The sequence below is a fragment of the Nomascus leucogenys genome, chromosome 8 (assembly GCF_006542625.1).
Source record: "Nomascus leucogenys isolate Asia chromosome 8, Asia_NLE_v1, whole genome shotgun sequence".
Taxonomy (NCBI): domain Eukaryota; kingdom Metazoa; phylum Chordata; class Mammalia; order Primates; family Hylobatidae; genus Nomascus; species Nomascus leucogenys.
The window spans coordinates 19,924,512-19,937,813 of record NC_044388.1 but is presented as its reverse complement, the minus strand read 5'-3'; the positions used below and the strand labels follow the sequence as shown (position 1 = coordinate 19,937,813).

Sequence of the window (13,302 nt, the reverse complement as noted above, 5' to 3'; positions counted from 1 at the left end):
ATCTTCAAACCAGAAATTTTTAAAGTATCCACATTTCCAAAAGGACAACACAGTTTAACTGAATCATTACATGACAGGCATTTAACAAGTCTAAAGAGATCCTTAAATAACCTCACCTCACAGCCTGTGCATTTGCTAGTCCCTCTACCTAGAATGCTATTCCTCCAAGTATCCATGTGGCTTATACCTCCACCTCCTTCAGATCTTCAGGTGCTCAAATGTCACTCAGCAGTAAAGCCTTTCTTGACTGCCTGTTTAAAACTGCAGGCCCCACTACCACAACTACCCCCAAACCCCTCACCGGACACATTCCCTTTTCCCTTTCCTTACTGTTTTTCCCCCATAGCACCAACTTCCAGGTTATATTTTATGTACAGATGCTGCTCTATTTACAATGGGGTTAGATCCCAATAAATCAACGAAAAGTTAAAAATATTGAACGGTGGCTCATGCCTGTAATCCCACCACTTTGGGAGGCCAAGGCAGGTAGATCACTTGAGGTCAGGAGTTCGAGACCAGCCTGGCCAACACAGTGAAACCCTATCTCCACTGAAAATACAAAAAATAGCCGGATGTGATGGTGCACGTTTGTAATTCCAGCTACTTGGGAGACTGAGACAGGAAAATCACTTGAACCTGGGAGGCAGAGTTTGCAGTAAGCAGAGATTGGGCCACTGCACTCCAGCCTGGGGAACAGAGCCAGACTCTGTCTCAAAAAAAGAAAAGAAAAAGAAAAAGAAATGGATTTAATACATCTAACCTGCTGAATTTTCCAGCTTAGCTTACCTTAAACATGATCAGAACACTTACATTAGCCTACATTTGGGCAAATACATCTAACCCAAAGTCTATTTCACAATAAAGTGATTCATCTCACGTAATTTATTGAATACTGAACTGAAAGTGAAAAACAGAATGATTGTATGGGTGCTCCAAATACATTTCAACTGAATATGTACCACTTTTGCACTATGGTAAAATCAAAAAATCATAAGCTGAACCATTGCAAAGTGGGGACAGTCTGTATGTTTCTTTTTGTCTATATGCCCACTAGAATGCAATTTACATGAGGAAGGGATTTTTCTATTTTCCTCTATTCATTGAAAAATCTCCAGCAACTAAGTTCCTAACACGTAATAAACACTCAATAAATTTGTTAATTTCTCTCTGTATAGTGTCACATTTTAGAATAAAGGACTTCGAAAAACAGCTATTAAAAACACCATAAGCAACAAGGAAACAGAGGACCCGAAAAATACAATTAAAATTAATCAGCTAATGTAAGTAAGTTTCTGAGCACGTTTAAGGTAGGGTAAGCTATGAAGTTCAACAGGTTAGGTGTATTAAATGCATTTTCTACTTAGGATATTTTCAACTTCTAATCGGTTTATTGGGATGTAACTCCATTGTAAGTTGAGGAACATATGCACATAAAATATAATCTAAAAGTTGGTGCTGAGGGGAAAAAACAGTAGGGAAAAACACCAACTGGATCTAACAGATATCAACAGAACACTCCACCCAACAGAAGCAGAGTACAACACACACACACACTACATATATTGCCTGGCTTTGTCAGCTGTAAGAGCAAAGTGTCAAAGACAATCTAATGGCAATGAGCACTAGATAGAGGCTTCTAATATCATTCACTACACACTAAAAGAATTAGGATTCCTTAATGGCTGGTTTGAGCACTAAGGCAGGGTAGGTACGATATCTTATATCAAAAAGTAAAGAAATGCTTAAAAAAAAATAAAAAAGATGAGGACTGTCACAAGGACACAGGAATCAGCCTGAGAAGGCTCCTACTCCCACTGGCCAAATCTGAGACAACTGGTGCACCATATAATTAAGAAGGTAATAAATATATATGACTGAAAAAAATGAAGAATTAGTCTATACCAATAATAAATAAATAAATAAATGGGGCAAAAGAGAGGATCCTTGACTACAGCAGAATGTTGAGGTCCTACTGTTGAATGTGGAGGAAGTATTTGAGTGGAAAAATCATTTTTGCAACCATCATAGCAAAAATTCAATCAGGCAAGAATCATCAATGGATGCCAAATGTCAGGGGATCAACTGTGGTGATGGGCAGGATATTAGCATACCTTTTTTTGTTTGTTTTGTTTTGTTTTGTTTTGAGACAGAGTCTCGCTCTTTCTCCCAGGCCAGACTGCAGTGGCGCTATCTGGGCTCACTGCAAGTTCCGCCTCCCTGGTTCATGCCATTCTCCTGCCTCAGCCTCCCAAGTAGCTGGGACTACAGGCGCCCGCCACCGCGCCCGACTAATTTTTTGTATTTTTAGTACAGACGGGGTTTCACCACATTAGCCAAGATGGTCTTGATCTCCTGACCTCGTGATCCGCCCACCTCGGCCTCCCAAAGTGCTGGGATTACAGGCATAAGCCACTGCGCCTGGCCTTTTGTTAGTTTTTTGATACAAGGTCTCACTCTGTCACCCAGCCTGGAGTGCAATGGTGTGATCACAGTTCACTGTAGCCTGGACCTCCTGAGCTCAGGTGATCCTCCCATCTCAGCTTCCTGGGTAGCTGGGACTACAGGTATGCACCACCACGCCCAATTAATTTTTTACATTTTTTGTAGAGACAGGGTTTCACCATATTGTCCAGGCTGGTCTTGAACTTCCAGGCTCAAGAATCTGCCCATCTCAGCCTCCCAAAGTGCTGGGATTACAAGTGTGAGCCACCACACCAGGCATATTTGCACATCTTAAAACTTCTTCCCACACAGGTTGCTTATTAGTTGCAAGGGATTGAAAAAAAAAAAACTATAGAGGGGAGAAATTTGGGAAGACTTTGACCAGATGATTAAAATTAACATCATAAACAACCATTATTTCTTTAAAGATGTGACCCTGTGAAAATCCATCACCATCTATGCAGTATTCCTACTAAGTTATAACATAAATCTAATCATGAGGAAACATTAGACAAACTCAAAATGAGAAACATCCTATCAAAAAACAAAGGAGTGGGTGACACAGAGAATGCATGTAAAAGCTGGTGAAAACTGAATAAGGTCTATACTCTAGTTAACAGTAATGCACCTATGGCAACTCCTGATTCTGATATGGTACAACAGTCATAAAATGTCATCATTGAGGGAAGCTGGGTGAAGGATACATCACTATTCTTGCAACTTCCTTTGATTCTACAGTAATTTCAAACTAAAAAGTATAAAAATGATTTTGAAAAATTAAGTAGGGGGAGGCATTCTTCAAAAAATGGCAATGTGATAATAACAAAAAGAAAAAAAGGCTGTAGAAATATTAAAGGAGGCTAAAGAGATATGACAACTAAATGTAATACCTGAACCCTAAACAAGGTCCTGTCCTGAAGCAGGAAAAATGCTGTAAGAGACATTATTGGGTCAAATAGAAAATTAGAATAAAAAGTGTAATTACTGTATCAATGTTAAAATTACTGCAGCCATTAACTATATTGTGTTTTGTAACAGACTATACCTCATCTTAGAAAACACTGAAGGCCGGGCACAGTGGCTCACACCTGTAATTCCAGCACTCAGGGAGGCCAACGGGGTGCAGATCACTTGAGACCAGAAGTTTAAGACCAGCCTGGCCAACATGGAGAAACCCTGTCTCTACTAAAAATACAAAAAAATTAGCCAGGCATGGTGGCACATGCCTGCAATCTCAGCTACTCAGGAGGCAGCAGCATGATACCCAGGAGGTGGAGGTTGCAATGAGCCAAGATCGCGCCACTGCACTCCAGCCTGGATGACAGAGCAAGACTCTGTCTCAAAAAATAAAAATAAGTAAAAATTTAAAAATACAAACTGAAATGTTTCAGGGTAAAGGGCCATAATATATGTAACTTATTTCATAAGGTTAGGGAAAAAATGGGGCGTGAGGAAGAAGAAACGATACCAATGATACAGCAACCAGGGCAAAATGTTAACAATAGGTGAATCTGGGTAAAGTGTATATGGGTGTTCCTTTGTTCTATTTTTATTTTTGCAAGTTTAAAAGTCTGTAAGTTTTTAAGGCTTTCAAGTTTGAAATTACAGTATTTTCAAATAAAGTCAGAAAAAACCACAGTGACATATGACTATTTATAACTAAATGAAGGTTTTATGGACTGAATTGTGTGTCAAGTACCCCCTGCCTCTCCTCCTGCAAGTTCATATGTTTAATCTCCATACCTTAGAATCTAAGTGTATTTGTAGGCAGAGCCTTTAAGGAGTTAATTAGGGTTAAAGAGGTAATAAGGGTGTGCCCTTAATCCAATATGACTGGTGTGCTTATAAGAAAGGACACCATGTATGTTCATTCACAGAGAAAAACCCATGAGGACACAGCCGGAAGATGGCTATCTGCAAGCCAAGGAAAGCGGTCTCAGAAGAAACCAACCCTGTTAGCTTGATCTTAGACTTCCAGCCCCTAGAACTGTGAGAAAATAAATCTTGTTTCAGCCACCATCGCTGTGGTATTTTGTTACGGCATCCCTAACAAACTAATGCAGAAGTGAATTCATATTTATTTTCTCAAAACTTTTACAATTTTATTCTGAAAGATGTTATTGGGTGGTATTTCCCTGTGGAACAACTTGTTTAAATCGTCACTATCTTCACTGAGTCTGTATCATTCAAATCTCAGCTCAAATGTTACCTTCATTAGAGAGGCCTTCCGTGACCATTTTATCTTAAAGTAGTGCCCTACCAGCCTTTTCAATATCATTCTGCTTGGCTGTAACACATCACTAACCAAAATTAACTTTCTTATTTACTTGTTTATTCTCTCTCCCCACTAGAATGAAAGCTCCATAATGGCAAAAGCTTAAAGTCAACTGTATTCCTGGCACCTACATAACAATGGCTTGCACATAATACACTCAAATGTATGTCAAAATGAATGAAAGATCTTCAGCACACAAGGCTATGCCTATGTATTGGACCAGAGGCAGAATATATATGGTAAGTCCTCAATGTTATCAGTGGGTTCTTGGAAACTGCAACTTTAAGTACAACAACGTATAACAAAACCATTTATTTTCTCACCATTTCATTATAATGAAAACAACGACATTGTTTGATGGACCTGCTTTACGGTGTTTCGCTTAAAGTAGCAGTTTCCAAGAGCCTATCAAGGACGTCAGGACTTGCTGTACACTTCTCCCAAACCAGCAGCCTGGAACCATGGAAATCCATCAAGAGGGGAAAGTAGCACTCAAAACCCAAACATTCAAATCTTAAGAGCACTGGGAAGTGGACAGATGCCACCCACCTCTTTTTCAAAGGAACGGAAGGGCCTACCTTCAGCCAAAACCATGTAAGGCTCTTTGGTTTGGAAAAATAAATGCTGAGTGAGAATTTTGTTGACGTTTACAAAACTACAATGCACAAAAAAAGGATAAATATAAGCATATTGACCACTGAAATTTTAAACCTATGAATGATCCCCTGAAGCTTGAAAGTGATGCGATTCCTAAGCTAAAGGATTACACAACAATTAGTGAGTTTAAAATGTAAAAATGGTTCAAGAACATTGTAATACACTGATCAACAAAACTGGAACTTTGATGGATTACATTTCTAACCTTGTTATACTGTATTTACAGCCCTGAGGCTAACCCTATCTTATCAAAACATCTCTCAGTATTATCTTGGGACACAAATTAGTCAGCTGAATAGACCAACATAGGTGCAATCCTGAATAACATTATTCATTCCGGTAGATGAAATACATTTATTCATCAATTAATTTTCCTAAATAATCTAAAATTTGGCTCAATTTATGGTTTTTTTTTGTAATAAACTTACAAACAAGAAAAAAATTAAGCCAAACCATCACAAAATTTACCAAAAATGGCACTGATGCCAGATTTCTTTTGAAGTTCATCAGGGTACCACCCTCAACACACTTCTCCTTCCTCTCTATCCCACAAATTCTTAAATAATCTGGAATCCACAGCTCAGCTTCATGTGGTCTATGTATGTGAAATAATACATAGGAATGAATGCATGGTACATTTTTCTGGGGAAGGAGTCCAGTGAAACAAACTACGAAAGTTAACTCCCAATCAACTTCAGGTTTCAATGTAAATATCACCTTTCTATTAAAGAGGCCTTTCTTGATCCCACCTCTTGACTCATCACCACCATGAGGACTAATTTAAGTATCTATGTGCTCCTATAGCAGCACCCTATGCTTATCACCACCACAGCAAACAACACCGCATTGAAATGTCCTTTTGCAATATCCACGGTCACTTTAAAATGGAAGCATTATGAAAATATATTATCCATCAATATCCCTAACACTTAGGACAGTGCCTGACACATACAATAAAAGTAGGCAAGCAAATATGTTTATATGTTTGTGTAAATAAACTGCTGTTTGCATTTCCTAGGCACTTAAACATACCCAATGTACGAGTGCTGCTTCTAACTGAAATAGTGTCTGAGGACAAACCAAGACATTAACTTTTCAATATCTGGTGACTAAAAAAAGCTACATTTCTGTTTAACAGTTAAAAGATAAACACATGCTCCCTTAGCAAATATGACCCACTCAAATACCTGCTGAAAAGATATCCATTGCTCTCTTCAACTCTCCTCTTGTTCTCTGATTGCTATTTAAGTCTACAAGTGGAGTTGAGGGATCTCTCATATATTCTAACTCAGTGGCAAACATCCCACCGTCAACAAAACGTTCGGGAGCAATATAGCAAGTTCTCCTCCGTGATGTGTCAAAGAAATAATTGAAATCTGCCGGGTTGTCTTCTGGAAGATAAGTGGGCTTAAAACTGGCAAAGTCAGTTAGAAGAACCCAATTCCAACTGGTGACCATCACATTCTCAGTCTTGATGTCCCCATGACGAACTCCAGATTTGTGTGCTTGGTCCACAGCTGTCAGGATCTGGAAAGCAATCCAGCGCTTCTCAATGTTATTCAAGAATGGACGGGTACTGATACGATCATAGAGATTGTCTCGCACATACTGCCTAAAGAGCATAGCTGCTTTCTCAGATGCTTTTTCTGATGCTTTCTGGAAAGGTAGACAATTCTGTGCAGAATTAAGCCTGATTTTCAGTTCCTCCAGCTCTTGTTTATAGCTGGTTAAAGGCAATGTGGGATCCTGAATTGCAAAAACCTTCACAACAACCAGGCCTTCTCGGTGCTTGGCTCGAGCAACTTTAAAAAACCGAGTACTCCCCAGGCTTTTATCATATTCAAAGTCATGAATATCTGAAAAATAACTCTCTACAGAAAGGATCTGGGACGGAGCAATGCCAGCAAGCTGATTTCCCATAATGGCAAGCACCTCTGGGGTCAGTACGGTTAGGATACAATACCTATTTAAAAGAAAAAACAAATGAAGAAAAGACAAGAAACAAAGAAGTAGTGAAACACCATTATTCTATTATTTGGTCTCTTCCGAAAAGACAGATGCAGCGTATTTCTTTTCCACTAAGAGCATTGTACCTAGCCTTCTGGGCAGTCTCTAAATTTCATACACATTTACCTAAAAAGACCATGTTATTTTCTCTAAGAAGACCTTGTTATTTTACCTAAAAAGATCCTGCTATTGTGCATCGCCAGTTCCAGGAGCTGAACTATATTGAGACAGGCCTCTTCAACTTTAAGCCAAAAATGTTAGTATGTGTTATTTTCTGATATTTAAATTTAAAATATTAATGAGCCTTTACTATGTGTTCTGTGCTGTGCTAGGGGCTATGGGAATCACAAAATTACTATATGACATAGTTCTTGTCCAAGAATCTGTTTCTTGGAAGTAAGCTTCTTGGAAATAAGAAACAGACACATTAAAAGCTTAAAACTGGCCGGGAGCGGTGGCTCACGCCTATAATCCCAGCACTTAGGGAGGCCAAGGCGGGCGATCACGAGGTCAAGGGCGATCACGAGGTCAGGAGTTCAAGAAGAGCCTGGCCAACATGGTTAAACCCCGTCTCTACTAAAAATACAAAAATTAGCCGGGCGTGGTAGTGGGCGCCTGTAATCCCAGCTACTCGTGAGGCTGAGGCAGGAGAATTGCTTGAATCCAGGACGCCGAGGTTGCAGTAAGTGGAGATCCCGACACTGCACTCCAGCCTGGGTGACAGAGCGAGACTCCGTCCGTCTCAAAAAGAAAAAGAAAAAAGAAGAAAAGAAAAACTTAAAACTGAAAAGGTCAAACTAAGATATAAAAATTCGGTTAACTCCTGGGCACTTCCTGCCTAATTCCAGCGTGCCCTCTCACCCAGCTAAAAGAAGGTGCAAACTTCGCTGGTCTGCAACAAGAAACCTTGCCACAGATGTTAAAGGAAAGTAGACCAAAGTATGCACTTGCTAAACGTAGCCCAGGGTTCTGCTAACTCAGGTTTTGCAGGAAATAAATGCCACACAAATACACACACGACCTTGAGCACACATAAACATTTACCCTAGGCCTCGGGAAAGTGTCAAAAATCGTTCAGAGGCTCACAACGAGGTCATAGTAGACTACTTCGGGGACGGGACGGGAAAACGCGTCAGCAGCGGGGAAGTTGTTTCTACGAAGGGTCTTTCTTCATAGGCAGGAGATGGGCTGTTGGGGGAGGGGCGCAGAAAAGTCCCGATCTTCAGGAACCCCGGTGGTCCTGCGAGGAGAACTGGGAAAGCCCTCGGGGTCTCAGAAGACAGAAGAAGCCACGCTAAAGAGTCTCCACAGGTACCCTGGGATTTGCCCCCTCCAGCCCCCTAACCTGCCCTGGGGGCCATGCGTTCCCGGGCCTCGTCTTCGTCTAGCGCGGATCGCTACTCCCTTCCAAGCCCTCCTCGAGGGCCTCACCACCGGGCGGGGGAAAGATGGAACCCGGGAGAGAAGTGGAGACCGCCAGTCCCAGGAAAACACTATACTTCAACTGCTACAGCCGCAGCAAACGCCGAACTCCCGGGAAAGCAACCGGTCTGACCTCACTTCCTGTCGCCGAGCGGAAGTGACGAAAGAGTGAGCCTTGAGGAATTGCCCGGGTAGGAAACTGGTTGCTAGGAAATTAGGGAAGGCGTGGTCTTTCTCCGGGCGAGACTACAGGGAGAGAATGATGCTCCGACAACGATCTATTCCCCGTCCTGTTCTTCTACCTTTCATTCTCGAACGCTGAGGTTTCTGACACCCTCTAGAATCTGCTCAGACACCCCTTCACTCCCAGGACAGCAGAATAGAGTTAAGAGAACTCAAGAATATTTAGGAAAACTAATATATCCCAAGCTGGATTTTTAGAGTTCTAGTGAGATATAACTTAAATACCATAAAGTTCACCTGCTTAAAATGTACAAAGCAGTAGTTTTTAATACATCTATCGAGTTGTGCAATCATCCTTATAATCTGATTTTAATTTTTTTTTTTTTTTTTTTTTGAGACTGAGTCTCGTTCTGTCGCCCAGGCTGGAGTGCACTAGCGCGATCTCGGCTACTGCAACCTCCACCTCCCAGGTTCAAGCGATTCTCCTGCCTCAGCCTCCCTAGTAGCTGGGACTACAGGCGCCCGCCACCACGCCCGGCTAATTTTTTTGTATTTTTAGTAGAGACGGGGTTTCACCGTGTTAGCCAGGTTGGTCTCTATCTCCTGACCTCGTGATCCGCCTGCCTCAGCCTCCCAAAGTGTTGGGATTACAGGCGTGAGCCGCAGCGCCCGGCCTTTTTTTTTTTGGAGACAGAGTCTGGCTCTGTCACCCAGGCTGGAATGCAGTGGCGCCATCTCGGCTTACAGCAAACTCCACCTCCCGGGTTCAAGCAATTCTCATGCCTCTGCCTTCAGAGTAGCTGGGACCACAGGCACCTGCCACCCCCAGTTTTTTTTTTTTTTTTTGAGACGGAGTCTCGCTCTGTCGCCAGCTGAGTGCAGTGGCGCATCTGGCTCACTGCAGCTCGCTGGTTCATGCCTCAGTCCGGGCTCACGCGCCCAGGCTATTTTTTTTTTTTGTAGACGGTTCACTGTTAGCCAGGTTGGTCTCTATCTCTGACCTCGTGTCGCCTCCAGTGGGAACAGGCGGGCCGCGGGGGGGAGGGGCTGCAGGTGGGCGGCCATCTCGGCTTACTGCAAACTCCACCTCCCAGGTTCAAGCAATTCTCTGCCTCCAGAGTAGCTGGGACCACAGGCACCTGCCACCACGCCCAGCAGTTTTTTTTTTTTTTTTTTGAGACGGAGTCTCGCTCTGTCGCCCAGGCTGGAGTGCAGTGGCGCAATCTCGGCTCACTGCAAGCTCCGCCTCCCGGGTTCATGCCATTCTCCTGCCTCAGCCTCCCGAGTAGCTGGGACTACAGGCGCCCGCCACCGCGCCGGGCTAATTTTTTGTATTTTTTTTTAGTAGATACGGGGTTTCACTGTGGTCTCGATCTCCTGACCTCGTGATCCACCCGCCTCGGCCTCCCAAAGTGCTGGGATTACAAGCGTGAGCCACCGCGCCCGGCCGCTAGTTTTTGTATTGTTAGTAGAGATGGGGTTTCAACATGTTGGCCAGGATGGTCTGGATCTCCTGACCTCAAGTGATCCGCCCGTCTCGACCTCCCAAAGTGCTGGGATTACAGGTATGAGCCACCGCGCCCAGCCTGCCTGATTTTAAACATTTTCATTACCCCAAAAGGAAACCCTGAAACCATTCGGAGTCACTCCCTGTTCTCCCCCATTTCTCCTCCCCCTTCCAGCCCTAGGCAATCACTAATCTACCTTCTGTTTCTATACACTTGCCTCTTCTGGACATTTTATATATAATATGTGGTCTTTGTGACTGACTTCTTTCACTTTGGGTAATGTTTTTGAGGATTATCCCTGTTGTAGCTTGTATTAGTACTTCATTTCTTTGTTGTTGCAAATAATTTTTTGTATGGATATATCACATTTTGTTTATCCTTTTGTCAGTTGATAGACATTTGAGTTGTTTTACTTTTAGGTTATTATGAATAATGCTCCTATGTTCATAGCATTAGTGTATAAGTCTTTGTGTTGCCATATGTTTTCATTTCTGTTGGATAGATACTGAGGAATGAAATTGTGGGCTCATATGGTAGCTCTATGTTTAACATTTGAGAAACTGCCAAACTGTTTTCCAAAGTGCAGGCACCATTTTACATTCCCATTAGCAATGTATGAGGGCTCTAATTTCTCCACATTCTTGCTGATACTGTTATTATCTCCTTTTTTTATTATTCTGGTGGCTGTTAAGTGGTATCTCATTGTTGTTTTGATTTGTATTTCCCTAATAACCAATTCTGTTAAGCATCTTTCTTATTGTGCTTGTTTTCTATTCATAGATCTTCTTTGAAGAAATGTTTATTTAAATGATTTGACTATTTTTTAATTGGTTTGTCTTTTTATTATTGAGTTGTAAGCATTCTTAATATATTCTAGATACAAATCCCTTATCGGAGATATTGTTTGCAAATATTTTCTCTCTTTGTTGTCTTTTCACTTTTTTGATAGTATTCTTTGAAACACAAAATGTTTTAATCCAAAGCTGAAATCGTTGTTATCCCTTCAACATTCCCTCCTCCCTTCTTCTCCATCTCAATATGCAGCACTACTACCCACTGAATTCCTCAAGACTATAAATTTGGAACTCATTAAGTCATCCTTAACGTATTCCTACACTCCCCCTCCTTCCTCACCACACTCATTCCTTCCATTCAGTGATCACCTGCTCTTGCTGATTCTATCCCCAAAATATGCCTTGAACCCATTCACTGCCATCTCCTCAGGGCCTAGGCCAAGCAACCATCATTGTCACGATGTCTGCATTTTGAAACCCACACAGAAAAGGCACTCCTCACTCCTGATATTATTTTGTATACTTCTCCCAAAATTTTTTCTGGGTCTTTTATGGTTTCATTTTGTGCTCTTAAATTTCTGAAGTATAGCTACAACTTTATTTTTTTCTAGAGAGTTACTCAGTTATCTAAAAATGTTGAGTAATACCTTTCCTCCCACTTAGTTGAAATGTCAAATTTACCATATAACAGATTTCCTATATATATCTGGGTCTTCTGCTGGACTTTCTTTTCTGTCCTTTGAGGTACTATTTAATTCACCTACCAGTACTTTTTAAATAATTGTATAATGTTTTAATGTCTGACATGGCTAGTCTTAGAGTAGTCTTTTTTAAATGAAATTATAATCATAAGACATCTATGCTTACATTCTTCTAGAAGCTCCTCCTCATTTTTAGGCTAACATTAAAAATCCATAGATTGGCCTACAAAACCTTGCATGATCTGACCCCTGCCCACCTGCTGCACTGCAATTGACATCACTCACTGTCCCTCTCAGTTTCCCACACTGGCTTTCTCTTTGTTCCTATCCTGTTCTAATTTGTCAAACCTTTTCCTACTGCTAGTCCTTCACATTTACTCTTTCCTCTGCTCAGAACACTCTTTCACCTATTCTTTAGCCAAAATCTTCTTATCCTTCGAGTCCCAGATTAGGTGCCATCACCTCATGCAATTCTTCGCTGACTGCCCCCCATTATATACTTTCATGGACCTTCTACTTTTCCTTCACAGTGCTTATTATTATTGAAATCTTTTGAGTTTGAGGTATAACTATTTGCTTATTGTCTGTTTTACCACTAGACTGTAAACTCCATGACAACAGTGACTGTGTGATTCTTACTCACCAGGGTATCTTCAACACCTAGAACCATACCTAACAGATGATAGGCATTCAATTGGTATTTTTTGAATCAATAAATGTGGACTTTGTGAGGTTTGTGATCATTAGGGCCAAGGTCAGGAGTCCCAGGACTGGGAACATTAAACTATATACATAAAATCAGTGGAAGCACTTAGTTAATTACCAGATAATATTTTTTTAAAGAGTAAGCTTATATTTCAGACTCTGAATACCACATATGTAAGTGCTTTAGATATCTCTCCAATAGAGAAATAATGGCATGAAAATATGGTAAATATCTCAATTTAGATTATTTCTGCTTTTCCCCACCTGTATTTTTCCCCAACATTACATTTTGTGAAATAACTTGTGGATTTTTTCAATGCCTTCTATACTCACTGCTATGGTTTTCTTTTCTTTTTCTTTCCAATTCTTCCTTTTCTTTTTTCTCCCTTTCCTTCTTGTTCTTTCTTCCTTCTTTCCTTTCTTCTATTGTTAAACAGCAATCCTGACTGTCCATGGAGATTTAAAGAAATCTCACCTAGCTCTTTTCAAAGCAAATAAAAGATAAAATTTACTTGCTACTGTTGAAGTCAAACTAAGAAAGAGCCAACAAACACTGGACCATCCTCTAGCCAGTGTCCTTGCAGCTGCATTTTGGCAGTGACGGCTAA

At 41.1% G+C, this 13,302-nt stretch overlaps 1 protein-coding gene across 3 annotated transcripts in view; it reads right to left on the bottom strand.

Moving 5' to 3' along the window:
* The window catches only part of PIK3R4 (phosphoinositide-3-kinase regulatory subunit 4), a 67,211-nt gene extending 58,272 nt beyond the window's left edge, over nt 1–8,939 (bottom strand). The window contains exons 1-2 of one of the 3 annotated variants that reach the window (XM_030816839.1): nt 8,426–8,939; nt 6,562–7,337 (exon numbers count right to left, since the gene is read on the bottom strand). In XM_030816839.1, the coding sequence (XP_030672699.1) occupies nt 6,562–7,294 (733 nt within the window). In that variant the 5' untranslated portion in view covers nt 7,295–7,337; nt 8,426–8,939. Of the gene's footprint in view, nt 1–6,561; nt 7,338–8,402 lie in introns of all 3 variants that reach the window. The other 2 variants (XM_030816838.1, XM_030816840.1) reach the window with 2 other exon arrangements.
* Nucleotides 8,940–13,302: the final 4,363 nt, after the last annotated feature.